General features: G+C 45.2%; 1 protein-coding gene and 1 long non-coding RNA gene across 8 annotated transcripts in view; one reads left to right on the forward strand and one right to left on the reverse strand.

Annotated features, from left to right (window-relative positions):
• Positions 1–25,761, forward strand: part of LOC116824772 (uncharacterized) — a 98,628-nt gene that overhangs the window by 33,008 nt on the left and 39,859 nt on the right. The gene's annotated exons all lie outside the window — the stretch shown is intronic.
• The window catches only part of NRG1 (neuregulin 1), a 743,293-nt gene continuing 734,882 nt past the window's right edge, over positions 17,351–25,761 (reverse strand). For all 7 annotated transcript variants that reach the window (XM_075067428.1, XM_075067426.1, XM_075067425.1 and 4 more), the window contains one exon: positions 17,351–22,493. In XM_075067428.1, the coding sequence (XP_074923529.1) occupies positions 21,842–22,493 (652 nt within the window). In that variant the 3' untranslated portion in view covers positions 17,351–21,841. The remainder of the gene's footprint in view (positions 22,494–25,761) is intronic.

Consider the following 25,761-nt stretch of genomic DNA (forward strand, 5'->3'; position numbering starts at 1 on the left):
CTACGCTTCCCCCCACTTCATTTATAACATGTGAGATTTCTAAAAATAGCTACAGCACTCAACCCAAGGTTTAAGAATCTGAAGTGCCATCCAAAATCTGAGAGGGACGAGGTGCGGAGCATGCTTTCAGAAGCCTTAAAAGAGGAAAACACTCTGATGCAGAAATTACAGAACCCAAACCACCAAAAAGGAAAATCAACTTCTGCTGTTGGCATCTGACTCAGATGATGAAAATGAACATGCATCAGTCTGCACTGCTTTGGATCATTATCAAGCAGAACCTGTCATCAGCATGGACTCATGTCCTCTGGAATGGTGGTTGAAGCATGAAGGGACATATGAATCTTTAGTGCATCTGGCACGTAAATATCTTGCAATGCTGGCTACAACAGTGCCATGTGAACTTCTGTTCTCACTTTCAGGTGGCATTGCAAACAAGAGGCAGGCAGCATTAGCTCCTGCAAATTTTAACCAACCTTGTTTGACTGAGTGACTGGCTGATCAAGAAGTAGGACTGAGTGAACTTATAGGCTCTAAAGTTTGACATTGTTTTATTTTTGAATGCAGGTTTTTTTGTACATAATTCTACATTTGTAAATTCAACTTTCATGATGAGGAGATTGCACTATAGTACTTGTATTAGGTGAACTGAAAAATATTATTTCTTTTGTTTATCATTTTTACAGTGCAAATATTTGTAATAAAAATAAATATAAAGTGAGCACTGTACACTTTGTTTTCTGTGTTTTAATTGAAATTAATATATTTGAAAATGTAGTAAACATTTAAAATATTTAAATAAATGGTATTCTATTGTTTAATAGCACAATTAATCATGATTAATTTTTTTAATCGCTTGACAGACCTAATTTCCACATATACCTTAGTTCTGGCCTAGTAAGTAGCTGTGATGAATGCAGAAATATTTGTTCTTTCTTCTTTAATTCCCTTCCAGTATATGCCTCTCTGACTTTTGTTGCATGCCACAGCTGCACTTTTCAGTGCAGATGGCACCGAAGACTGGGGAAATGTATTACAGCTCTTTTACTGAGCAGGTGGGTGGTTTGGGAGAAAAGTAGCTTAGCAGGTGTGTTGAATCTTTTCTTCCCAAAGTCCCTATGCTTGGGAACTGCTTGTCTGGCCAAATGCAGATCTCTGCCTCTATAGGACACGCCCTCAAGTGGGGAAAGTCAGCATAATCAGCGGAGCTATGATTTACCGGGGCTGAGGCTCTGATCCAATATTCTCTTAGTCACTGTTCTAGGGACCTTTTCCTTCTCTCATTTCTTTTATTTGAATTTTATTTACCTCTTACCTTCATCAGCAGATACCAGTTTATGTCTGCCATGTCATCTCTTTCTTTCCATTTTAAACCCAAGCAGGACTCACTGGTGTAGACTAGCATTAAAAAGATGAATAAATTGAAAAAAATCCCATAAATTGCCGTGAGTTCCCTACTTTCTCTTAGTTTCTATAGCAACCCCTCCAAATGTCCATAAAACCTGAACTCTGAAGCACAGGCCTATGAAGAGTTAGTGCAGGCAAGTAAGTAACCTGCTTGGCTTTTGGTTTGTTTAATCTATTTTTCAGAAGCAGCTTTTTCATCTCACTTCTGATTAAGTAGGATCCAGAATGCAGCAGGGTTCTATCCGCTGTTATTTTTAACAAGAAGCTTGCCAATGATAAAGATTAGAAGTCAAGATGAAAAAGAATAAAAAGGAAAATGTTCTTATTCAGTGAACTGTGTCTCTAAAGCCTGAAATGTATATTGCATAGCGAGAAAGCCTTAGCACTATAGTTTTTATATATTGTGATACAGCATGGCCAGAGGGCAGCATAAGAGTGTTAGCAGGGGGCCTTATTCCCTGCCAAGGGAGGAAGGTTTGCTTTAGATTAACTAGAGCACCTGAGTCCAATTAGAGCACCTGACTCCAATTAGAGCACCTGACTCCAATTAGAGCACCTGACTCCAATTAGAGCACCTGACTCCAGTTAGAGCACCTGACTCCAGTCATGGGATATAAACCCCTGCTTCAGTCAGACAGGGGGTGGTAGTTGAAGGAGAAAGGTTGGATTGGAGCAGAGTGCAGATTGCAGAAGAGAAGAGTTTGTCCAGAGAGAAATAGAAGGTTTGGAGGAGTGCTGCGGTGGATTGGGAAGCCCAACAGAAACCCTAGGTAAGGGGCACCAGGCTTGTATAGAAGAGAGGCGAGAAGCCCTGCACAAGCTGACGGGTATGAGAGGGAAGTAACCCAGGGGAAGAAACCGCTAGTCAAGTGGTTCACCACAACCCCAGGGCCCCTGGGTTGGGACCTGGAGTAGAGGGCGGGCCCAGGTCCCTCCCTCTCCACTCCCCTCCTCCAAGGACACTAGGGGAGTGATTAAGAACTGGTTCAGAGGCAAGCAATATCGCCCTGAACCTACCCCAGAGAAGAGAAAGCGCGAGACCCAGAGAACAGTACCGGCAATTTGCCACACTACCCCAGAGAAGAGAAAGCGCGAGACCCAGAGAACAGTACCGGCAATTTGCCACAATATGCATCAAGCTAAAACAGGTAGGGTAGTTTAGACTGACAAGATCATATTTAATGCAACATTCTAAGGCACAAGACCAAAGGACCACCAAAAAAGTAAGTCATCTTCCTTAAATGCATAGGCTGGAGTGTCTTGTTGTCAAATATAAAATAGATAGTAGATATAAATATAGCTGACATTGCTTGCCAGCCAGAAAGCTCTAGCTTTTTTAATCAGGAGATGGATCAAAACTGACCCTTTCCCATAAACTGTTTTGGTTTTGTCAAACTGGCATTTTCCAATAGAAATGCATTTCATCAGAAAACTCCTGACCAGCTCAACTCATGATCTAAATAGATAGAATAGGAAGGGGAACAGACACAGAAAGCTGAAACGAATTCCCAGGGTTCCTCAGCAAGTCAACATCAGAGCTGGAAAGAGAAGTCAGGTCGCTTGAGTCTCAGGGTACATCTATCTGGCAGCCGAGGGTGTGAATGGCAGCTCATGCAGATGTACCTGTGCAAGCTATACTCTAGGCAGCTCGCTAAAGTCAGAAGTGAAGATGTTGCAGCATAGGCTTCAACACTGGCTGAACAAGAGAGGACATATGCAGGGGGCAGAAGTCTTTTGTAGTCTGCACTGAAGCCTGGGCCATGGTGCCTCACTTCTACTTTTAGCATGTTAGCTAGAGCGCAGCTAGGGCGGGTTTGTCTGCATGAGCTGCCCATTCACACTCCCAGCTGGAACATAGACAGACCCTTAGTCCAACTCCCAGTCCATTGGGCAACACTGCTACTTCTGTCTTCACAGTATGCCAGGAAAGGCCAGTGTGTTTGAAAGTGTCATGGTATGTGTGGAGATCCATTGTCATTTTCCCTTTCTGTTTGTCACAGAGAATTATGCACTGCCAACAAGAAGGCAACCCCCCTTCACTCCGCTGGAACTGTAATGGAGTCTATACCTATTGATTGAATAGCACTGGCAGTCACTATTCATTTCACGCCGCTTAACCTCCAATCCACCTCACACTGTGGTAAGCTCTAAACGAGCTGCTTTCTAACACGTTGACACAATTGCTTGAAATGGAAGAGTAAATACAGTTTGTTTTTTCAGCCTTACTCTGTTGCTTTATTGACTGGGAGAATTTAGGAGCACTGCTGCTTTTTGTCCCTTGTAATTGAAATTGTTTGCTAGGCAGGTGCTCTTGTTAACCAGATCGTGCAGGGGAAAATGATTGTGGGTTGCAGCCTCGTTTAGAGCTGCTCTCTGTGGAATAGAGATAACTGTACTCAGGTCCATGTTAAGCCAAGCCAAGGCTCTATTACCCCCATCTCCCCAAGGCCATCCACACAAGAGCCATCTATTGGGTTGATGGGAACCCAGGATGACTACTCGTGGGGCAGGCTGTGCCTCTTCCATCCTCCTCACCTCAGACAACTGCTTTGTGTCTTCACGTTGGGCTCAGGTCCAGCCTGGAGGAGGGAGGACTCAGCAAGTTCTTGCCATGGCCAGGGAGGTGGCTCCACTCAGACTGAGGAGAAGCTGAGTGGGACAACGGCACTTGCGTCCCCTCCCCTTAGTACAGAGTAGGCCAAGGGGGGCAATGGTGGTAGCTAGCCTGGGGGAGGGCACTGGGCTGTGTGTGGGCATGGTGGGGGGGAGGGAAGGTGGACTGTTTATCTGGAGCACTTGAATTTGGGAGGGGGCAGAGTTGCATGGGGGAGGGGCTGTGCAGTAGCTAGATAGCCTCTGTAGCACCCCTGTCTGTGGTGGGGGAGTGTGAATGGCAAACGTGCTAGCTCACTTAACCTCTGGGCTTGCTCTCACTTTCCAGACCCTGCCTGAGTAAGACCCATTCTGCAACACATGGCCAAGGAGGCTTTGGGTAACACATAGGGGACTGATGCTGCACTTGGGCTGGCAACCAGCCCCACTAGGAGTGTATCTGCTTTGAAACATACAGCAGTGGTCTGGTCAGTACTAACAATTTTCGTGCAGATCTGGCAGCATCCTGAAAGCCTGTCCCTGTGAAGGAAGAGTGAGATGAAAACACAAGAGTAGAAACTTTCAGAAGTGCCTAATGATTTGAGATACCTTATTTCTAAGTCTCCAACTTAAGACTAGCTGAAGAGATTGGAAAAGCAGAGCACCCACCCACCCTCTGGAAATCAGCTTTCTTAAGCAGAGCACACGTACTCACTAGTCACCTCAGAAAATCTAGACCAACATTTGTTTATTGCTTTTTGCAGTCAAGATCACTGACTTCTTCAGTGGAAGGAGGTGACCTCTGAGGAGAAGGTTCTTTAGCTCTTTACGTTTTATTCAAAATTAAAATCTCTCAAGGTAAATTCTATTTTTAATAATGATCATTCACTAAAACTTCCTTTACTCAAGGTCTCCTGGAGGGCTCGCCTAACAGTTACATACTTGATGTTTCTTCCTCTCTTCCTGTGCCAATATTCTGAATGGCTGCTGCTTAGTCAGAATGACCGACGAAGTCAGGTGAATCAGTATGCTGTATACCATGTCATTTCTCTTAACGATCACCAAGCTATTTTTAAAAGCACTTTACAGAAACTGTAAGTATGTTTTTATCTCAAAAGAAGTTTATACACATCACATTTGGAAATGTGGCTTATTTGAAAAATGTAAAAATACAGCTCTAAAACATTTGTCAAGTTGTACTCTCTCAGCTTGCTTGGTAGAAGGACAGTTCTTCACTCTGAAAGTACCATGTTTAACATTTATACATCTGAGCTAGATGTATAAACTATAGCTTTCCACTGCCTTTTAATAAGTCATTAGAATAATAGAATCATAGAATATCAGGGTTGGAAGGGACCTCAGGAGGTCATCTAGTCCAATCCCTGCTCAAAGCAGGGCCAACCCCAACTAAATCATCCCAGCCAGGGCTTTGTCAAGCCAGGCCTTAAAAACCTCTAAGGAAGGAGATTCCACCACCTCCCTAGATAACTCATTCCATTGATTTACCACCCTCCTAATGAAATAGTGTTTCCTAATATCCAACCTAGACCTCCCCCACTGCAACTTGAGACCATTGCTTCTTGTTCTGTCATTCTGCACACACTGAGAAAATAGCGAATCCATCTCTTTGAACCCCTTTCAGAGTTAGTAGCTAGATATAAAATCCCCCTCTATCTCTTCTGCAGAATAAACGAAATCCACTTCCCTCAGCCTGTCCTCGTAAGTCTTGCCCCGCCCCATATAATTTTCGTCTGCACTCCCATGGACGTCTCCAATTTCGCAATCCTTTCTGTATGGGGGCCAAAATGGACACCAATAACTCCGATTGCTCATGGCGACATCAAAGAGGAATAATCACTTCCTAGAATTTGCTGGCAAGCTGTCTACTATGCGCCTCATATGCCTTAGCCTTTCTGCAACAAGGGGCACCATGGCTGACTATCCAGCTTCTCATCCACTGTAACCCCTAGGTCCTTTTCTGCAGAACTGCTGCTTAACCAGTCAGTCCCCAGCCTATAGCAGTCATGGGATTCTTCCGTCCTAAGTGCAGGTCTCTGCACGTGTCCTCGTTGAACTTCATCAGATTTCTTTTGGCCCAATGCTCCCATTTGTCTGGTCACTCTGGACCTACCCGCCAGCATATCTACTGCTCCCCCCAGCTTAGTGTCATCTGCAAACTTGCTGAGGGTGTAATCCATCCCATCAGCCAGATCATTAATAAAGATGTTGAACAAAATTGGCCCTCAGACCAACCCCTGGGGCACTCTGCTTGATACCGGCTGCCAACTAAACATCGAGCCGTTGATCACTACTCATTGAGCCCAACAATCTAGCCAGCTTTCTATCTACCTTATAGTCCATTTGTCCAATCCAAGAGGTAAGAATAGCTCTTACAGTGATATTCCTTTTTTTTTTCAGAGCAAATCTAAAATAGGCACATTTAAATGTCAAGAAATGCTTTAAAAATAGCAACATTAGTATTCAGTAACTCATACTTTTGTGGGCAAACATGAAGATATAGGATTTTGGTGAAAGCATCCACCCATCCCAAGTAAATATGATTAAATAAATATTTTGTTGAGGTATATGAAAGTTGAAACAGAGAGCAGAAAAAGCGTTCACCATGCAGACATATTTCTTTTGCGGCTATTCTTTGAAATGGGTTATCAGATACTTCACAGCCATCTTTATCAGAGCCCTTTGGAGCACTCTGAAATTCAGCAGCTGCAGAAGGAAAGCAGAGTATTATTCTGCGTGCTTGACAGCTGAGTCATAACCACTCTGCTCCCATAGGCCACAAGACATTATATTCAATGCATGTAAGGCAGCAGTGCTGTTTCCATATGCACCTCAAGGTAATGGTAGAGAGGGGGAAATTCACTGTATGAACCAAGCACAGACCTTTCTAAAGCTGACACACAATACATTTCGGTTTAACGCTTTTCACATGGCCAAGAAAGACCCTCAGGTGCACTGGTTCATTCCCGATAATAAACTTTGACTGTAACAAGGGTTGCTGCAGTGTTGAGGCATCACTAACACTATTAATGTAAGTGGCAATAATCATTTCCTTTGTGCTTCCTCGCCCTAGCATGACTAATTGGTATCAACAGAAACAGCTCCAGTCAGGGCTTTGCCAGCCCCAGCAGCTTTGAGAGCAAATATGGAAATGTTGATTATCTAAGGAGAGCACAAAATGTTGATCTGCAAAATGAATTGTGTTTAGATAGAGGCTAATCCTCATACACAAATGAGCACATTAATTACAGAATGCATTTTGCTGCAGGGCAAGTTGTCTTTCGACCTTTGAAAAATGGAGTAGCTATGTTTCTACTGTATGGGAAGAAAACGGCTTTGTGTATTGAAACTGATTAGTCCCGTTTGCAGCCATGAATAAGGGGAGTGACTTTTGCTCAGGGCAGACACAGCAGGATTAGTACTTTGTTAGCAGGAAGCTAGCTACTGTTGATTCATTTTCCCCCTTAAGCCGGAGTTTCTCTGTGCAGATTCCTCAGTGGCTGTTGGAAGATAACACTTTTGATGTTTTTCAGTACATTTACTTTTTCGATTTTTTATGGGATTGAAAGTTTTCATGTGAAAATGAAGTGGGACAGAGCTTTAGCTACTCCAAGAGTGAGAGCTGGCATGAGAGTTACAGGACATTTGTACTCAAGATACATATCAGCCAGACATAGTTTAGGATGACCTACTGGTTAGAGCACAGGGCAAGAAGTCCCAAATCAATCAGGTTTCCAGAGAAAGCTGGCACTGGCCACAAATTCTTGTGGTGTCGAAAAAGCTATAAAAAAACTATGGGTGAAAAGCTGAACCAGCCCTAATGATTCCTACATTACAGTTGGTGCGGAAGTGTCATGGCCTCATCCTTCAGACCAGGGTGGACACTGCAGTAAGTTGACCTAGGCTATGTCGACTCCAGCTATATTATTCAAGTAGCTGGAGTAGCATAATTTAGATCGACTTTCTGTGGCGGTGTAGCCATAGTGTAAGTTTCATGTTTGGTTTTAAATGAGTAGCAATATTATTTGGTCATGTTGCAAGGAAGAGGACGACATCTCTAGCATGCAGCTCTCCTGCACATATGAACCTACTACAGTTGCTTAGGGGCAAACACAAGAACACTGCAGTGCAGTTATGCTGGTGAGCCAATAGATGATTTTTCAATTAAATGAAGCCATAAATTTCATAATCCACTAACCCTTTGATAACTTGCCAGACAGCAATTTCCGAAAAATGGTGAGTGCAGCAGCCAGAGGCCTAGAATGGAAACAGTAATTGTTTATGAGAGGCACGCAAATGTTCAAATCCAGGCCAGGCTGTAAAACACGGCCAAATAAACGAAGGAGTGGAGTGTAGAGTGACCTTGAAATCTAAATTAACTTGTGCTAATTGGATTTAAGTGATTGTAATTTCCAACTTGGAATTTGTAAAGCTGGTTTCTACTAGTCAGCCCCCCTCTAGATGAGCGTGTTCTCTTGTAATTAAAGTAAGAAGGACTCTCTTATGGTAGTTCAATCAACTAGATTAGAGGCACTGAGTTAGTACCACAGCAACCAAGCCACTGAATCCATAGATTTACAGCCATCCTTAGAAACAAGTTTGCTGTGGCCAGGCCAGCTCTTCTGCTAAAGTTTTATAGCACTTATCACTTGATTTTATGAGCCATTAGAGATCATGGAAATATTGCACGAATGAAATATTGATCCCCTTTTGCTCCTCTTTTCCTTTTGGGAGAACTGTTGGCTAGCTGGTGGCCACCTGAGAGGCGTTACTTCCTTGCTAAGGCTTCCGATTACATGTGACACCTCCAGCATACACATGTAGGACTACACACTTAGTGTGGGATTTTGGCCAGCAGTCAGCACTGGCCTAGCTCTGCTCCATTGAAGTCAATGGGCTTTTTTTTCCCATTCATTTCAGTGGCAGCCAATGCAGAGTTCTTTTGAAAGTCCCACCTGATGCCTATACATGTCTGTGCCACATGCCCCTACCACTTCCCGTGGCAGCTGGCATCCTGGCTGCAGGGCAGGCCCTGCTTTTCCAGCTGGCTGCACTAGTGACACTAAACCAGCTACTCCTCTGATATTAGGCATCTAGCACACACATCTGAGAGCACCTCAGAAAGATCAGTGTATGGGTGAGTTCCTGGTGAGAAGGCCTTGCCTGGTCAGTGCATCACCTTAGGTGTCATGCTCATTCTAACCAGTAGTGTGGCCCTCAACATTTTCCATGCAGCTGTTTTCTGCCCCCTCCCCCGCAAACCCATCTTCCTGGTGCCACCTGCCATTTAGCCATGTGGGAAGGGCAGGGTGGTCATGACCCCTTGACACCTCTTTGTGGTTCCCCCCTAGAGGTTGTGACCCCCCAGATTGAAAACCCAGGCAGAGTCCACCCTCCTACTGCATACTACTCATTGTGTGGTGGTGGTGGGGGGTGGGGTGGGGGCGGTCACTCATTTCCAGCCTCTAACATTTCACTTTGGTAGCTCAGGTTGCAGAGTTGGGGATTTGAAAAAGGCCTTTTTATTTGCCCAGAACAGCAATTTGTTATGCCAGCTGACACCCACCGTGGTATGTCCTGCACTTACTTAAACCATATGCTCTGAACGGAGGCTCTGGCTGTGTCTAGCAGACAATATAATTAGCTTGACACCCGGCAGCATTAAGAAGTTAAGGGTGTGTTGGCATTTTCATGGCAGGCTCTGTGCATAGAGGTGTCTAGCCCAGCAGCTGAGTGTCTCTGCAGGCCGAGGGCCGGCACGTAAAGCTGCAGTGCATTCTCAGGGAGCACTTCCTGAGTTCCATTTTACCAAATTGTTACCGATCCTGTGTTAGTTTGTCGGAGGTACGCTAGTTTAGCTCTGGGGAAGAGCAGGAACAAGACTGAGATGCACAGTGTGACAATCTGGCTGCTTGCTCCCTGACCTGCTCCAGTCAAGGAGTTTTCTGAGCCAGCCCCTCTCCCTGGTGCAGATGACTCCCCCCACTCCACACTGGGTGGCCTGTTGTTGTAGCTGGATAGGGAAAGAGTCAAGCAGCCACACATTCCTTGCTCACCTGGTGGGGAAAGGAGCAGGGGGCCCAATTTGTAGCCACATCATTCCTTACTGCTATTTAGCGTGCACTGCACATCAGATCTATGTCCCTGTGTACTTTCTGTATTGTTGTACAGGTCAGAAACCTGAGTGCCCTCATTGGCAGATGTGGGGTGGCTAGTGGCATCCCATATGTGTTGGCAGTGCCAAATCTGGAGCCTAAAGTGGTTTGACCTAGTGTGAAATGTCTCACTCTCGCAGAGATCTGGCCTTCCTTCAGGTGCTCATAATAGTCAGTGGTGGTGTTGCATCGTCTTTGGCCACATCACCAGGATGGAAAACACTGCAACACACCAAGCTCTCAAATGCTCAGTTGACATGAGGGTGCATGTCCTGCCCCCTACCTGGCGTCCCCTGTGGGGCCACTCCAGAGGTTTGTGGATTGGCAGGATTGACCCAGACCTGGGAATTTTGCTACATGATGCCTGGTGCGACGCCATCAACTGTGGTCACTCTGGCTGGCACAACAGCCCTCAGTCGACTATGCACGTTTGACATTTGCACACCAGGAAACCAGTACAACCAACAGTTTGCAGCAAAAGCAATCTGTAGGGTAGTCAGCATTCCTCCCAGGCACTCTTTTTTGCATGTTCCATAACTTGGTTCCAAATCAGTAATGATTTAATTAGTAATTAACAATAAGTGTATTACCTGCCATCTGATCAATGTTCAGCCACGGAACAACTCTTTGTCACAGCTTCTATACTATCAGAAGACCTGCCTTTGCTCAGGGAAGTTCTTAGCAAATTCTTCCAGTGTTTTCCTCTGATTTCCCCATGCAGTCCACTCTATACAGGGAGGTCCCTTGCTATCCGTAAAGGGAGTTAACTGGGTAGGGGGAGGGACAACATTTGCCGTTAATGTTTTTACTTAAAAATAAAGCCAAGGAAGAGGCAAAGCTGCCACCTCACAGCTTAGCAGCATGGATGGAAAGGGTTAGGGTGACCCTGCTGAAATAAATGAACTTTTCCCATTGACTTTGATGGGGGGGCCAGGATTTTACCCTCAGAGTAAACGAGGATCGGCTTCAAAATCCCCTTTGCACCATGCTGTCAGTGTGAAAAGGCTGCACTGTGGGCATCTATACTCACTTTGAGGCCCCTGTATGCTGTGAGCGTGGCGAAAGAAAGCCTTCATGTAAATGAGATTCTGGCCCTGCATCATAATGCATAAGCACAGCGGGACAGCGCTAATAATGCAAAGCAATTCTGGCATCTCCTAACTTTGACATGCTTGACTTTGCAACCTCAATAATGTTCTTTTGATGCAGTTTTGCTGTGTGACCCAGATTAGCTAGAGATAACATTCGTCTGGGGGGAGGATTGCGAGGGGGGCTGAAACCTCATAGAAGCTGGTGGTGTGATTGATGCCCTTCTTTCAGGATACACGTACTCAAGTAAGTGAAGCAGTTGGAACCACCATCCAAAACACAGGCACACGGCAAGGCTTGAGTACAAACTGAATCATGTGACCCAATGGGTTTATCTGGTGACTGATGTAGCAAAGGCTGGGGCTAGGGCTTTGATTGGGGGAGCTGTGTGTGTGAGAGAAGTAGCAGAAACAAAGAAGCAAAGAAGCCCCGGATGCAGACAGAGAAGCCCTAGTAATAGGACCCAGAGAAAAAGGCTAAGAGAGCTCTTGGGCTGAGTGCTGGCTGAAGGAGGCTTGGAACTATGAGCAAAGAAACTTTCCCTGTTTGTTTGATTCCTGTTGGGATCCAGGAAACAGGACTTTGTACCTTACGTATAAATAAACAAGATTGCAACAATGAAGTACCTGATTCTATTAGGAGGAGAAAATGATTATACGAAACAACTTGCTAACTCCCCTCCCCACCAAACTGGCCAGTGGCTCAGGTGACAAGGGGATAACATTATTCGCTCGTTAGTGAACGCTATGGTTAAGGCTGCAACACTTAAACAGTTTTTTAAATTTTTTTTTTCCATTTGTTCATTACTTTTCACCCATCTGGATGATATTTTCCCATACTTGGTTTGGAGCCAAAAAGTGTTTTTATTTTTAAAGTTAAAGCAAAATCCCTCCTTCCATTATTTAGGCAGATTAAGATGGAACAAACATGCATTTTCCTGTTTTGTTTTTTTAAAAAACAACTTTTTTTTTGAGTGAGTGTGAGGGAGAGAGAGAGGCCTCTTCCCAAAACAGCTGAAGTTTGAAACATGAAACTTGGCCTCTGATTGATTCCCCAGTCAGGCGAGGGGCCCGTGGGGTTGTTTTTTTTTAAAAAATATATTTGTTTTTCAGTTAACATTTGCAAATCACAAACATAGCAGGAAATGTTAAGTTGGAAGGTGTGTGCCTGCCAGCCCATAGAACAGAGCAAGGTACTGGCAGAGCTCCTGGGACAATCTGCCCCCAAGCCTTGGCAAGGCAGCAGGCTTCCCACATGACATTCAGGGGCAAGAGCCACGGGGTCCCCCTAGAGGCAGAGCCACTGCTCTTATCCTCAAATCTTTGCAGCACAGCAAGGGAAAGGATGCAAGGCTACACCGCTTGCATGGCATCACTGAATTCCATCCCCACACTGGTGCTACTAGAAATGGACTGAGTTGCTTTGCCCTTCCAGGCAGACCAGGAGTCACCCGTAAGGAGTGATGCATCATGCAGGCACAGCAATGTGCACTTAAAACTCAACAATACGGATTCAGCAGTTGAGCAACAGATGACCCCGTCCCCCTAGCCTGGACCCCTCTGACCCACTGAGCCTCATTGTCCTCTGCCCCAGTGTTATACTCATTGGGCTCAGTAATGGGGTTCACTCGCTTCTCGTGAGTGCCCCCTTGACCGAGTAGCCGTATCTGCACACCCTGTCTCCGATTGTCTCCAGAGAGGGAGCCCTGGGGCACTGCTCTATCCCAGAGATGGGACAGTGTCTTCACCCTCTTGGGGCTCCTTGGCTACAGCTCTCCAGCTGGTCACTATGGTTCAGTTCCCTCTCCAGAGTGCCTCACTGTCCAGGCCACTGTCCCCCAGTGGCTAATGGAGAGTGAGGGGGCCTGCCCACTACTCCAGATCTCAGCCCAGGGACCATGTAGAGAACAGCCTGCTATTGTGTCACTTTAACTACCTCACACAGATTCTCTAATTCCTTGGGCCACTTCCCCACACTGTTTTCACCCTTAGCTCAGGGCCTTGTCCCAATGGAGTTCCAGCAACCAACTCAGGGCTCCTTGCTGTCCCTGGCTTCTGGCAGCTCTGCCCTATCTGGGGTTCCATAGCTTCAACAAGGAACTGAACTCCCTCTGGCCCTGCAGCTCTTCTTATACTAGGCTGCTTGGCCCTGATTGGCTGTGTCCCACACAGTCATTCTAGGCAGCTTGGAGGCCCCTCTCCACTGCCCTTTTTTGGGGTGGGATGTGGCAGGGCCACAAGACCCCCAGCAGGAGGCCTCAGAGGGTCTGGTATACTCTGTCACAGGATCACACATCCTGTTCCCAGGAGCTTGGGCTTTGGAGTACACCAGTGTATTGCAAAGACCTTGTTAGCTGAGTAGGGGCTTTGCTCCCAAGACTCAGCTGGGGCCTGTCCTCCCTGATTAGAAGAGGACATCTTCTGTCAGAGATGATTGGCCCTGGCCATGATGCAGAGCTACAGTGAGGGCCCTGTGACGTGTTACCGGTACGTGTGTGAATGGTGCAGTGGAGGAAAAGACCATGAGGCACTGAAAATAACTGCCCCAGCGGGAAATGAAGTAACTGATTTGCAAAATAATCCGTTCATGCTCCGTTCAGGTCCCACCATGTCAATGTCAGCGAAGGAACCTGGAGCAGGAGCTGTGCTGCATATTCAGGACTCGGTAACGCCTCTCCAGGAAAAGTGTTGAACTGCTGCAGCAGGAGAAATACTAATTTAGCACAGTGGGGTCATGTAGGAGGAGGGATGATTACAGCTTTAAACAGTCATTCCTCCCAGTGCATGCATCCCTGCCTAGCCTCACTCATAAACACCTTCCTCGAGGACTGGATCAAGCCTATGTCTATCCCCCTTACAGATATACTGGGACACAGTGCTCCCAGGGCCCTACACTCTGCTGCACCTCCAAGGAGAGCCATCTCTTAACCCACCGCAGATGTTAGCTAGTGCTGTCCACCTTGTTCAATGTATAACTCAGCGCGACTGTGTCAAACGAACACAGCTGAGTTCAGCGCATGTGCTGCCTGGCCCAAGGAGATGTGGGCACAGGAGCCTGGGCATTCCCTGGAGGCGGCCCTTGCACAGGTGTCTAGGGGGTTGCAAGAAGTTGCCCTGCCCTGGCACAAGCACCTGACATAGCAGCAGTCTGTGCTCCCTGCATGCTGCAAGCAGGGGGCTGCTCATTCAATCTATTTAGCTGGCCCCCCCTCTCTGCAGCAGCTGAGTGCCTCACAGTTTTCATATATTCATCCTTGCAACACCTGGTGCTATTATCCCCATTGCACTGCTTGGAACTGAGGTGCAGAGAGACTAAGTGACATTCTCAAGGTCAAACAGGCACCCGGTGGCAGAGCAGGGAACTGAGCTGGGTCTCCTAAGTCCTAGGCTTGTGCCCTGATCACTGGACCATCCTTCCTCCTTGTTTTCCCTGTAGGACTCCCAAAAGGGGGTGGACAGATTAGAGAGAGAAGCATGCCTCTCCCTTCCCCTCTACACTCACCGAACAAAGAAACCTTGAACATCCAAGCCAACTAGCCCAGGAGAGATTGTTCCTGCCTGGGGAGCATTTCTCCCATGCTGCTGCTGGAGCAGTTATTCCATGCTGCTCAAAGGGCTGTGACATGAAAGCCACAATGGAGCTGTTCAGCTTAACTGTGCAACCTCCACAGTGCACAGGTGCAGCCCTTGTGCCTGTTACATTGTGGAGGTGTGCCAGCTAGCAGCTCCAGCGTGATGGTTGTGCCAGGCTTGGCTCTTTGGCAGGATTTGGGGTGTAAGGAATGGCCAGTTCAGATTTGATTTGTATGTGAATCCTCTCAAAGTCAACATGTTGATGGACCAGAAGAGTGATATGAAAAAATATGGATCTCAGCTCATTCTTGTTGTGTCTGCAAGGGCTGTTGTGTCTGCAATGTGCTGGGAAAGTGTGCGTGGTATTATAAAGTAGCTGAGCAGACAGTTTTTGGCATGAACGCTTCAGTTTTGCCTGTTTGTCTTCAGATTTTGGCCAGATTAGAGTCAGGCACAGAAGAATTCCCATAACTCTTTAAAACTCTCCACATCATGAGCAAATTGTTCAGCCTCACTCTCTCTTCCGGCAGTGCCCTCCGGACAGGAATATGGCAAACAGACCTGCCGATGCGTCCCAAGATGCGCTGCAAAGGGCTATTAGGAAGCGGTGTCCTTACAATAGCAATTCTGCCCAGAGAGCTATAGAAGGGTGCATAGGCCAAAGGAGACCTTGGAAAATAAATTCTCTGAAGGCAAAGAGAATTCACAGCATCACAGACATATTGGGGATCTACTACTGTCTTTCCTCCCACATGCATTAAATTGCCCCTGAGTGGCAGGAAAGAGTTTGGCCGCAAATCAGATAATCCCGATAAAAGCCGATAAAACCGACAATGGTACTTCTGTGGCAGACACATGGGTCCAGCAGAATACCACGTTGTCTAACCATCTGTGTTAGACAGGCCTGATTCTCCTTCATGCCCTTCCCCTTTACTCTGCTGAGGTGGTGTAAAAGGGCCTGGATGGAAATGAGAATGGGACACAAGGAATTCACAAAAACAGGTGGGAAGAGGCTGTCGACAGTGCTCACAGGAATTGCCATCTCTGGGCCTGCTTGATAGATGGCAGCTTGCCCCACGTGGAAAGGAGGGCAGCCTGTACTGCTTGCCACGCAAGAGTCAGCCAAGAGCCGGCTGGGCATTTTAAATCTTCTTCTGTGCTCGCTCAACTGCACCCAAGACAAAGCAAATTAGGTCTGGGAGTCACCCGACCAAGCCTAGACGTTGTGGCCAGGTGGAACTCCACTTGCCATTTCCCCTGCTGCAAACTACGCAGGCAGGTGCGCATCCTCCATTGCTCTGAAGGTCTTTGAGTCCATCTGCTGCCTCTCCCACTGGAGACTTCCAGAGACTATAACTCAACCATGTCGAGCTGTGAAAGGAGTAAGCCTGAGTTCTCAGCCCAAGCCAGCACTTCTGGGATGATCCCCAGTGTCAGAGGAACTCAGCTTTCACTTAGAAGAACAATGGGATGCTAAAGTCGTAAGCTGACTGGGGCAGGGACTGGTTTATATTCTGTTTGTACAGTGCTTAGCACTATCCCAGCGATACCCGGACTAAGGCTCGTGAGCCGCAAGTGGCTCTTTAATGCGTCTCCTGCAGCTTTTTGCAGCACATGATGTTAAAACACTGTGTGATTTAATTATTAACCAATCTAGCAATTAACCAATCAGGATGCTGTTACTATGTTATTAACCCAGTTGTAGTTGATAAAATAATAATACTTGATCAGTCATTTTGCTGTGAGAATTATATATATATATATAAAAATGAAACAATGAATTCACACTCCTGTGGCTCTTTGGGAAATGTTGATTGCTAATTTGGCTCCTAAACCACTGAGGTCTGAGTATCACTGCTCTGTAGAGTCCTGACCCATGCTGGGGCTCTTAGGTGCCATGACAATATGTATAACAACAAACAAAAATCAGATCTTTAGAAAATTCAGTCCTGACTGTGAGCACTTTTAAACCTTGGCTTGAATGCTCCAGCTGATAGCAACACAGCCATAAAGAAACAAAGTAGAGAAGGAGCCCAACACAAAAATGGGAATAACTTTCTTTAGAGGAAAGATTGACAAAACTGGACCAGGAATCGCCATTAAACGAACAACATATTGATGCGGGAGTATCTTAAATTTCATATCCAAAAATCTTTCCTTTAGTCTGTATATTATTTTGCTGCTTCACTGCAATGCACCTGTTTGTCATTCAGTTGAGCCATTAAGGACATGTGAGACATACCACTGGAGAATTTCTTTCTTCCTTTTTTACTTTCTTTTTAAATTATTATTGAACCCTGGTCAATGCAAACTGCTCAGCAGCAATTAGACCGGCCATCTCTATGAACAAAGGCAACAGACAGCAGACTGGATGGCAAACTCCACTCTAGAAATTGGGACACGAGAGAAAATGGAGGCAAAAATGACAGTAAAGGAACTTAGCTCACCAAAACAAATGTGGGAGCTAGACAGCTGTGTAACTATAGGGCAGTATGTGGACTGAAGGAGTCTGCTGAGTAACTGTGCCAGTACTACACAGTAGCAATTTATTCCAGCACCTCTTTGACTGCAAATGAACAATAAAACCTTAAATAAATCAACAATTGCTTATTGCTTCATAATTGGGATAATAAATTCTTTAGTTTATCAGTACCTTATGGCCTTCCAGGGTGCATTCTTTGAACAGTTTCATTACAGATACAATCCTCTCTTCTCAACAATAAATTATTTTTTTTTAAAAAAAAAGGAAAAGAGAAACAAGAGGATACATGACAATTTTAAAGCAAAAGGAAAACAAACCCTAGTTTTGACATATATCTTAAAATAATATGAAGCCATCTCTCTCTGTGTTCAATGCCTAAATATAAATAGTAAAGGACATTATGGTATTTACAGTGTTACACAAGGAATTGAGAGAGCATCATTGACATGTAACTCAGAAAGACAATAAATGATGGAGGAAAACATTCAGGTATGTACAAGATGTATTTACAACAGAATATATCATTAAAATAATGATATGTGGCCATTTTCTTTGTCTGCATTTCTCTGCAGCATTTCATAGGTGCTCTTCTCATTGGAAGTCAAGGTGGCTGATGGAATCTAGCCAGTATCGAAGACAGAGAACGGGCTTTGCTTATGTTTGCCAGTGGGCGACTTGCCCTTTTAGCAGGCACAGGTTTGCTATTCTGAATGTACAAGTAATGGTTCAGAATTGGTACAAAGATATAGTAGCTGGATGAAAACAGGAGACGATGCTTCATTGTCATGAAACAAGAGAAAGAAAGTTTTATGGTTTCCCTGGCAATAGTCCTTTCACACCTGGGCAGAAATTTTGTGGGATGAGGTGGGAGCCAGGGAAAAACACAAATGTGAGGATACAGGGCCAGCTTCTCAGCTAATGTAAATGAGCAGCCATGGCGGTGTTCTAATTTACACCAGCTGAGGATCGGGCCCCATGTTTTATGCACCACTTTCTATTGTCCACCACTGATGGGATCCTCTAATCATGCAGAATTTCCCCAAATACAAAACTGCTTAGTGTAAATATGTTCTGGTGGGGTAAATGTCATGGTCATAGAACTCAGGGTGGTTTTACAGCCACAGAGTCTTTGTTCCCTCTTGAATTACTGTTGCACTTAGTGTGAGTTTTAGCAGAGGGCCGGTGGGGCTGCCAGGGGGGTTGCACATTGTTAAAGGGACCCCAGTAGCACAGACAGTGCAGCAAATGGCCCCAAGAGATGACCTGGCCTGGCACCAGAAAGCATGTTTGCTCTAATGCCAAGAACTGAGTTTCCTGCCCATCAGTCTTGCGAGGTGAGCAGCAGGTCCAGGGATTGCTCAGCACCTCTTGCAGGCTCAAGCCCGTCTCCAGAAGGCAACAGGCCACAGCAGCATCAGGGCTAGCCATGTTACTGATTCGTTAACCTCGTCTCAGACTGTGCAGAGCTGGATCCTACCATTCTCAGTATGTATTACTCATATGGCTCATGCATGAGGCCAAATTCTGCTATTATGCTGGTGCAAAACCAGGGTAATTCTACTGACTTATCACAGGTTTGGTTTTTGCTGGGATTTCCAAAGACGTCTAACGGAGTTAGGCAGCCAACTCCCACTGACACTCATTGAGCACACGCATCTCTGAAAACCCCAGCTTAAAGCTCTCAGGGCTAGTGCTCTGTTGTGCGTCACTCCGCCTGTATGCTGGGGCAGCTCCTTTGGCTTGAGAGCTTGACAATGCAATCGGAAGCCTGTAACAGATTTCCCCAGGTGTCCCAGATGCACAAGGCACAGATTTCCATTTTGTAGTGCCCTTCTGTAATCTTTGATAATACTTTCAATGTTGTAAGTAATTTTCTCTGCTTTCATATGATCAACCACCCCATTCCCCTGATTAATCTGTGAGAAGCCACAAAGGTCATCAAGACATGGTGTGATTCAATGGATGGGGCACTGAATGTGGACCCAGGAGACTGGGGCTCTAGTCCCAGTGGTGTAGCCTTGGGCAGGTCACTTTCCCTCTCTTTCCCCTCCCACCTTTTGGCCGTCTAGTCTATTTAGTAAACTCATTGGGGCAGGACTGGGTTGGATTTTCAAAAGCGCCTAAGTGACTTGGGAGCACAAGTCCCATTGACAGGCAATAATACTTTTGTTCCTAAATCACTTAGTCCGCTTTGAAAATCCCAGCTACTTCTTCTTACTATGTGTTTGTACAGTTCCTAACACAATGGGGCCCTGGTCTCTGCGGAGACTGCTGCAACAGTAATCATGACTAACATATGAAATGAGGCCAGGCATACAGAATTTACACAGGGCCCTGGTTGTATGCAGATGCAATACAAAGACACTGGTAAGCACAGTGAAAATACAGCAATGCATACAAAAGAGGAGGGAAAACAGGGAAGGAATATGAGTCATGGTAACACATCAGTTAAAAACTCTGCAGTCTCCCATATGCTTTTTAAATGCGCAGCGATATGCAAGTACAACTGAGCCCACCACCTGAGCTCTCTCACTGAAAATCACCTGCCCTTGCTTTCCCTTCCCTCAGAAAGATTCTTCCTTGTAATCTTGTCACTATTTCCCTACTGTCCTAAGCTCTTAGTCTGCTTGATCAGATGGCTAAGAACTCTCATCTCACAGCAAAAGTGAAGCTGATGCTGTCTGTTTTGATAACACGGTACTGTCGCTCCTCGCCTTCATCCAGAGTACTAAGGAGCTGTATTTACCACAATCAGCCAGATTCTGCTTTTAGACCCTGAATGAGCTGCCCAACCCTATTCAGCAAAGCTCTTCAGCGTGTGCTTAACTTTACTCATGTCCTACTGCTGTCAATGGGACTTGAGCACATGCTAAAGATAAGCATGTGCTTAGAGGTTTGCTGAACTGCGACCTTAGTTCCACTGGTGTATATCTGGCATAACTGCCGTGATATATTCTGATTTACACCAGTGTAAATGGGATTGGAATCAAGAGTAAATCACGGCTGAAATTTTTGTTGTCCTGAAATGGCTCCTATTTAGGATCAGTAATACTTACAGCACTGATGTTCTCCTGTTCATACTCCCAGGGGGCCATGCAGAATGCTTGCTATTTATATCAGTCCTGAGTCCGCACTGTGCCAGCTGAATGTAAAATCAAAATCAAATGAGGGGGGGTCACCCCACTAAACTGATCAGAATTGGGTGCAAAAGAGACCATTTGCTTCTGTCTGAAAGGGTGCAATAACTCCAGTATTGATCCCACACTTGTCTATTACCAATCAAAGATTCTAATGCAATCACTGGTCACATGCACAAATACCCATGGACATTGTGGGGCTAATCAACACAGCATGGGCTTTTCATAGAACTATTAAAAAAAATCAGGTCACCAGATATGAACTCAATGCGTCTTCTACTAAGTCTTTCCCACCAGGATTCCTTTTAACTATTCAGTAAATTGATTTGGCTTCAAGTCATTTCTATGCACAAGGATGACTTTCATTCTAACAGCAGCTCCAACAAGTCACAGAATAGTTATTGGGTTTTTTTTCTCACCGGGTCCCTTTGGAAACAAAGAATAACTTGTCTATTAAAAATCAACATTAAAAATACAGGTAAAAATGGCTGCACTTTTATTAGTGGCTTTTTTTTTCCAGCTAGTTCTTTTTCTTGTCTGGTTACAGATACCTGGTGTATTTTTCCCAGCAATTTAAGCTAATGGAAATCTTGTTTTCTGTAAACTACTGGGTTCATAGCCTCTGCTACTCTGAGCCCATTTTCTAAGAGATAACTAGGACAATTAATATCTGGAAAAAATGTAATGACAGTTCCTAGTGAGTACAAGTGATTTCTGATTAATAATACATTCAGTTTAAAATCACAGTATTACTCTCTTTCGAACATGTAACATTATTTAATGCAGTTTTTGTTATCCTGCTGTCATTAATAGTAGCATGCTTTGGCTGTACTATTATTCAGTGCCCAATAAAGCAAACCTTTTGGCTGGCAGAAAGCAGACAGCTCATTTCAGTTACGGAAAGCAAATAAAACCTCTTATAGAAGAAAACAGTCTCGTTTTGTTGGTGGGTACGTTATCACAGGGTATTTTGATTTGGGGGGCAGCCCACTACAAGCAAAGATAGGGACTTTTGCCATTCTTGCAAACCATACCTCCAGTTACCATAACGCAATGCACAAAAAAGCCAGGAGAACTGAAGGTCGGAAGATTCTGCAAAATACCATGGAACAGCAATTACTGTAACAGTACAAAACTTGCTCTCAACATAATATAACATAAAGGCACCATTGATATCTTTTTCATTTTTGAAATACTGTAAAAAATTGCTACATATGGCACATAACACATTTGTACATACATATATTTAATTTATAAAAGTTTTTTTCCCCCTCCTGTTTTCTATTAGTGGAATTTGCTAAAATAAAATAAATTGTTTAATTTAAAGGTGGAATACTTCATTATATAAAATAAAGTTTTACATGTGAATCTATGCGTTTTGTTTATGTTTTATACAGCAATAGGGTCTTGATTAGCTATTACACTGGACAACCTTGCTTGTAATTCTTCCTGTGTGGAGAACCGGCTAGTTGGGTTAGTCCTGCTGTCAGCCAGTCGGCATGCAGTGGCTGCCTCTAGGCTGGTTGCCATGGGGTTCTGTATGCTCAGGAAAGGTGTATCCTCACCTATTCTTTCGTCTTCTGTTTCACTCTCCGAGCTACTGCTCTCAGAGCTTGTGTTGGTGTCCACTTCTAATCTGTTGGAAATGTGGCCGTTGGGCTTTGTTCTTTTTGCCCTCCGGCTGTTGACTAGTTTCTTTGGAGGCTCCTGTGCTGGCTCATACTCCTGTGTGGTCTCATATTCCTCATCCTCTACTATCCTCAGAGGACTAGGTGGTGGACTGTTGCTCTCATGGGCGGGGTTGTGGTGGAAGGAGTTAAACTGCTGAATGTGATGGTCATACTTCTCCCGTAACTGAGGTGGCGTCACCAGAAGCAGAGGCCTCTCCTCTTCCATAAAGGGACTGACCGCCACAGAAGGGACAGATACAGTTAAGCTGGATACCGGTGGAGACATTTCTGAAGGGGGGGACTTTGGAGAACTTGGAGTGTGGAAATCAACAGGTGACATGCGAGCCGGTGTGGTCATAGCTGATACATACCTGAATAAGAACATATACAAAAAGGCCCCATAAAGGTGGAGAAGGAATAAACATAAGAGAAAACATTAAGAAAGGCCACCTTTGAGGAACAAATCATTGTCATGTTATCCATGTCCCACGTTCTGTGATGTCACATGCAATACCCTTGGGAATATAGGAATCATTTTCTAATGCATGCAATAGTCAGTATGTATTTTTGCATGTGCTTGCCTTGCACCTGTGCACTGGATGTTACATGCATGCATACAAGCTGTGGATTTGACATGTGCATGTAGCTGCATGCAGGGATAATCCTGGCAGTAGAGAATGCATACTGCTTTTCATTTAGGCCATCACTGAAAAATGCAGCGGCCTCTGTCAATGCTTCCATAATCTAGATACCTGACAGAGAGACGTTCCCAGTGTTATTAGCCACATGGTATGTTAGCCTAGAATGCTTTTGTTCTTATGGGGAAAATCAAGGAAGGAGAGGAATTTGATGAAATCAGAAGTGTAGGGCTATTAGAAGAGCAGGGGAAGTATTTTCAGTTCTTTGGCGAGTCCAGCGAGGGGAATTAGGGAGCAGGAGATGAAAGAAACACAATGCAGATGCAAGTAGTTTATAAAAGCTACAGTGCTTGTTGTTCCAGGCAACATTTGCCCCATGCCTGGGACTTGAGGGAATGAGCAGGGAAAAAGAACTAAAATGAGCAGAGTGGAGGCTAGCTGAAGCCTGAGCCTGCATACCTCTGCTAAAAACAGAGGGGCAGATTTTGCCACCTTTACTCACGCTGAGTAAGTGGTTCTTTACTGTAACAGTAGTTCCACTGACGTCAGAATTGGAACCAGAGGACTTAGGTGGACCCCTAATATTAAAACATATCGGGCCTGGGTTTCAAAACTGATCAGGAATCTCCACTTTGTGCAGTGGAAACATCTGGGTGAAACCATGGACCCCTGGAGAAACCATTCCACACTGTAATTCCTGACTTATAGCACTGAGGTGGCTTTTAAATGCGTAAAATAGCATTTTAAAATGGCAGCTGTTCCTTAAGTGGAATATGATCCTTATAAGGTCTTTTTCCAGGACACACCTCCACACCCACCCACCCGCGCACACTATCTCCTTGCCAGTTCTATGGGTGCATGAGGAGCCAGCCCCTGGACAAAATGATCTGGCAACAGCTTCAGAAATCAAAACACAGAGCATTTCCTGCCCCCTGTGTGGAAACAAGAGCTGACACAAAGGATGGTTTGGCTCAGTGTTAATGGCCCCTCTAGAGAATTTACTCAGAGTCCCTTGCATCTTTCTGGGGAAGGTTAGCAGTTGAAGGTGATTTTTATAAATGGAGCTAAGCTGCCAGGTAGGCAGCCGTCCCTTAAAACAAAAATCCTACTGAAGTTCAAACAAGAAAGACAAAGGGCCAGATCCTCTGTGGGTGTAAATCAGGGTCCTTTCCCTGCACTCAGGGAAGCCAGATTAATTCACCTCAGCTGAGGATCTGGCTCAAAATGCCTGATCAAAGGCACAGTGAACAGCACGACATTCTACATTGTTTGTTTTTGCCTGCTTTTCCTTTCCCTGAACTTCACCTGCTTGAATTTCAGTTGTATTCAAACGTAAGACATACCCAAGTGGTACGTCCTGCACAAGTTATAGGCCTACTGCTGATAAGTGCATTTTATTTTTAATTGGTGAATAATTATCTGAGTCTGACACGATCAAAATCAGTCTAAATCCAAAATTGTCATCCAAAGCATGACTCAGTTCTGCATATTTCTCTTGATTAAACACAGCAGGTTAATTGGAAGGAGGGAAATTGGGTTAGATTCTCAGCTGGTGTAGCTCCATGGATTTCAGTGGTGCTCTGCTGATTTACATCTGTCCTTTGTTTCTAGGGAAAAAATGACAGAAGTAACCATTTGTGGCAATGAATCAAGTTGGCCACTATCAGACCAGAGAGGAACAAATAGGTCTGTGTGTCAAATAACAGAATAAAATCATTCCCTCTTTTTCCTTATATTCAGGAGCTCTCTGATGTATTCGAATCTTTCTATAGCTGATGCTCAAGGGATAGAAGTTTCTGCCCAACAACTGCTGCTGACAGGAAGTTTCACTTCATTTGGTTTAGTTAAACTGGTCCAACGTTGTATATTGATGCACACATAGACACACTTGGATGGAGTGTGATACGTTTGCGAATGCGATTGTATGATGGAGTTTCCTGTCACAGCAGGGGATTGGCCTTGATGACCCATGAGGTCCTTTCCAGCCCTATGTCATATGACCCCATGACACTTATACGGGTTTAAAACTGGGTGTATCAGTTTAGTGTGCGCCTGTAAATTTACCAACATAAACTAAATGGATAGAATCCAGGTTTAAACTTATATAAGAGGATCCACACACAGAGATGCAGACTGGTTTAACGAAACCAATACAAATCACTTTGTGTTGTGGCAAATGGTCAATGCTACTGTGGTGGGTCCTGTGCTTTTTCTTGGTGTGGTGGGTCAGGTGCCGCCCCTTGCCCCTATTCTTGGGTGTTATGGGCTCCAATAGTGTCTTGATGGGAGAGAGAGAGGGGAGCAGGGAAGGGACCCAGGTCCACTCTCCTACCCTGGGTTCCAGCCCCTTCAGCTTTGTGGGCTGCTTACCCTCTCTCCCCTTGAGTAGTTTCCCTCAGTCCTTTGTGCCGGGGAGTCCCTCTGCTCTGCTTTCCCTTCCCCTGGTCCTCTGGCTAACAGCAATACTTCTCCAAACTCTAGTCAGCTGTCCTTCCCTCCCTCTGTCTGACTGAAGCAGGGTTTTTTTATTAGATCTTGGGCAGGGCCTTAATTGGCTCCAGGTGCTCCAATTACTCTGCAGTAAGCTTTCCCTGCTCCACAGGGAATAAGGTCTTGATCATCCTAGGGTTTATATACCTCCCATCTAACACTCTCCTGCTGCTCCCTGAGCCTGCTGTATCACAGGGTATGTCTACATTGCGGGATTATTCCGATTTTACATAAACCAGTTTTGTAAAACAGATTGTATAAAGTCGAGTGCACGCGGCCACACTAAGTACATTAATTCGGCGGTGTGCGTCCATGTACCGAGGCTAGCGTCGATTTCCAGAGCGTTGCACTGTGGGTAGCTATCCTGTAGCTACCCATAGTTCCCACAGTCTCCCCCGCCCATTGGAATTCTGGGTTGAGATCTCAATGCAAAAACAGTGTCGCAGGTGATTCTGGGTAAATGTCATCACTCAATCCTTCCTCCGTGAAAGCAACGGCAGACAATCATTTC

Source organism: Chelonoidis abingdonii, chromosome 6 (assembly GCF_003597395.2).
Source record: "Chelonoidis abingdonii isolate Lonesome George chromosome 6, CheloAbing_2.0, whole genome shotgun sequence".
NCBI lineage: Eukaryota > Metazoa > Chordata > Testudines > Testudinidae > Chelonoidis > Chelonoidis abingdonii.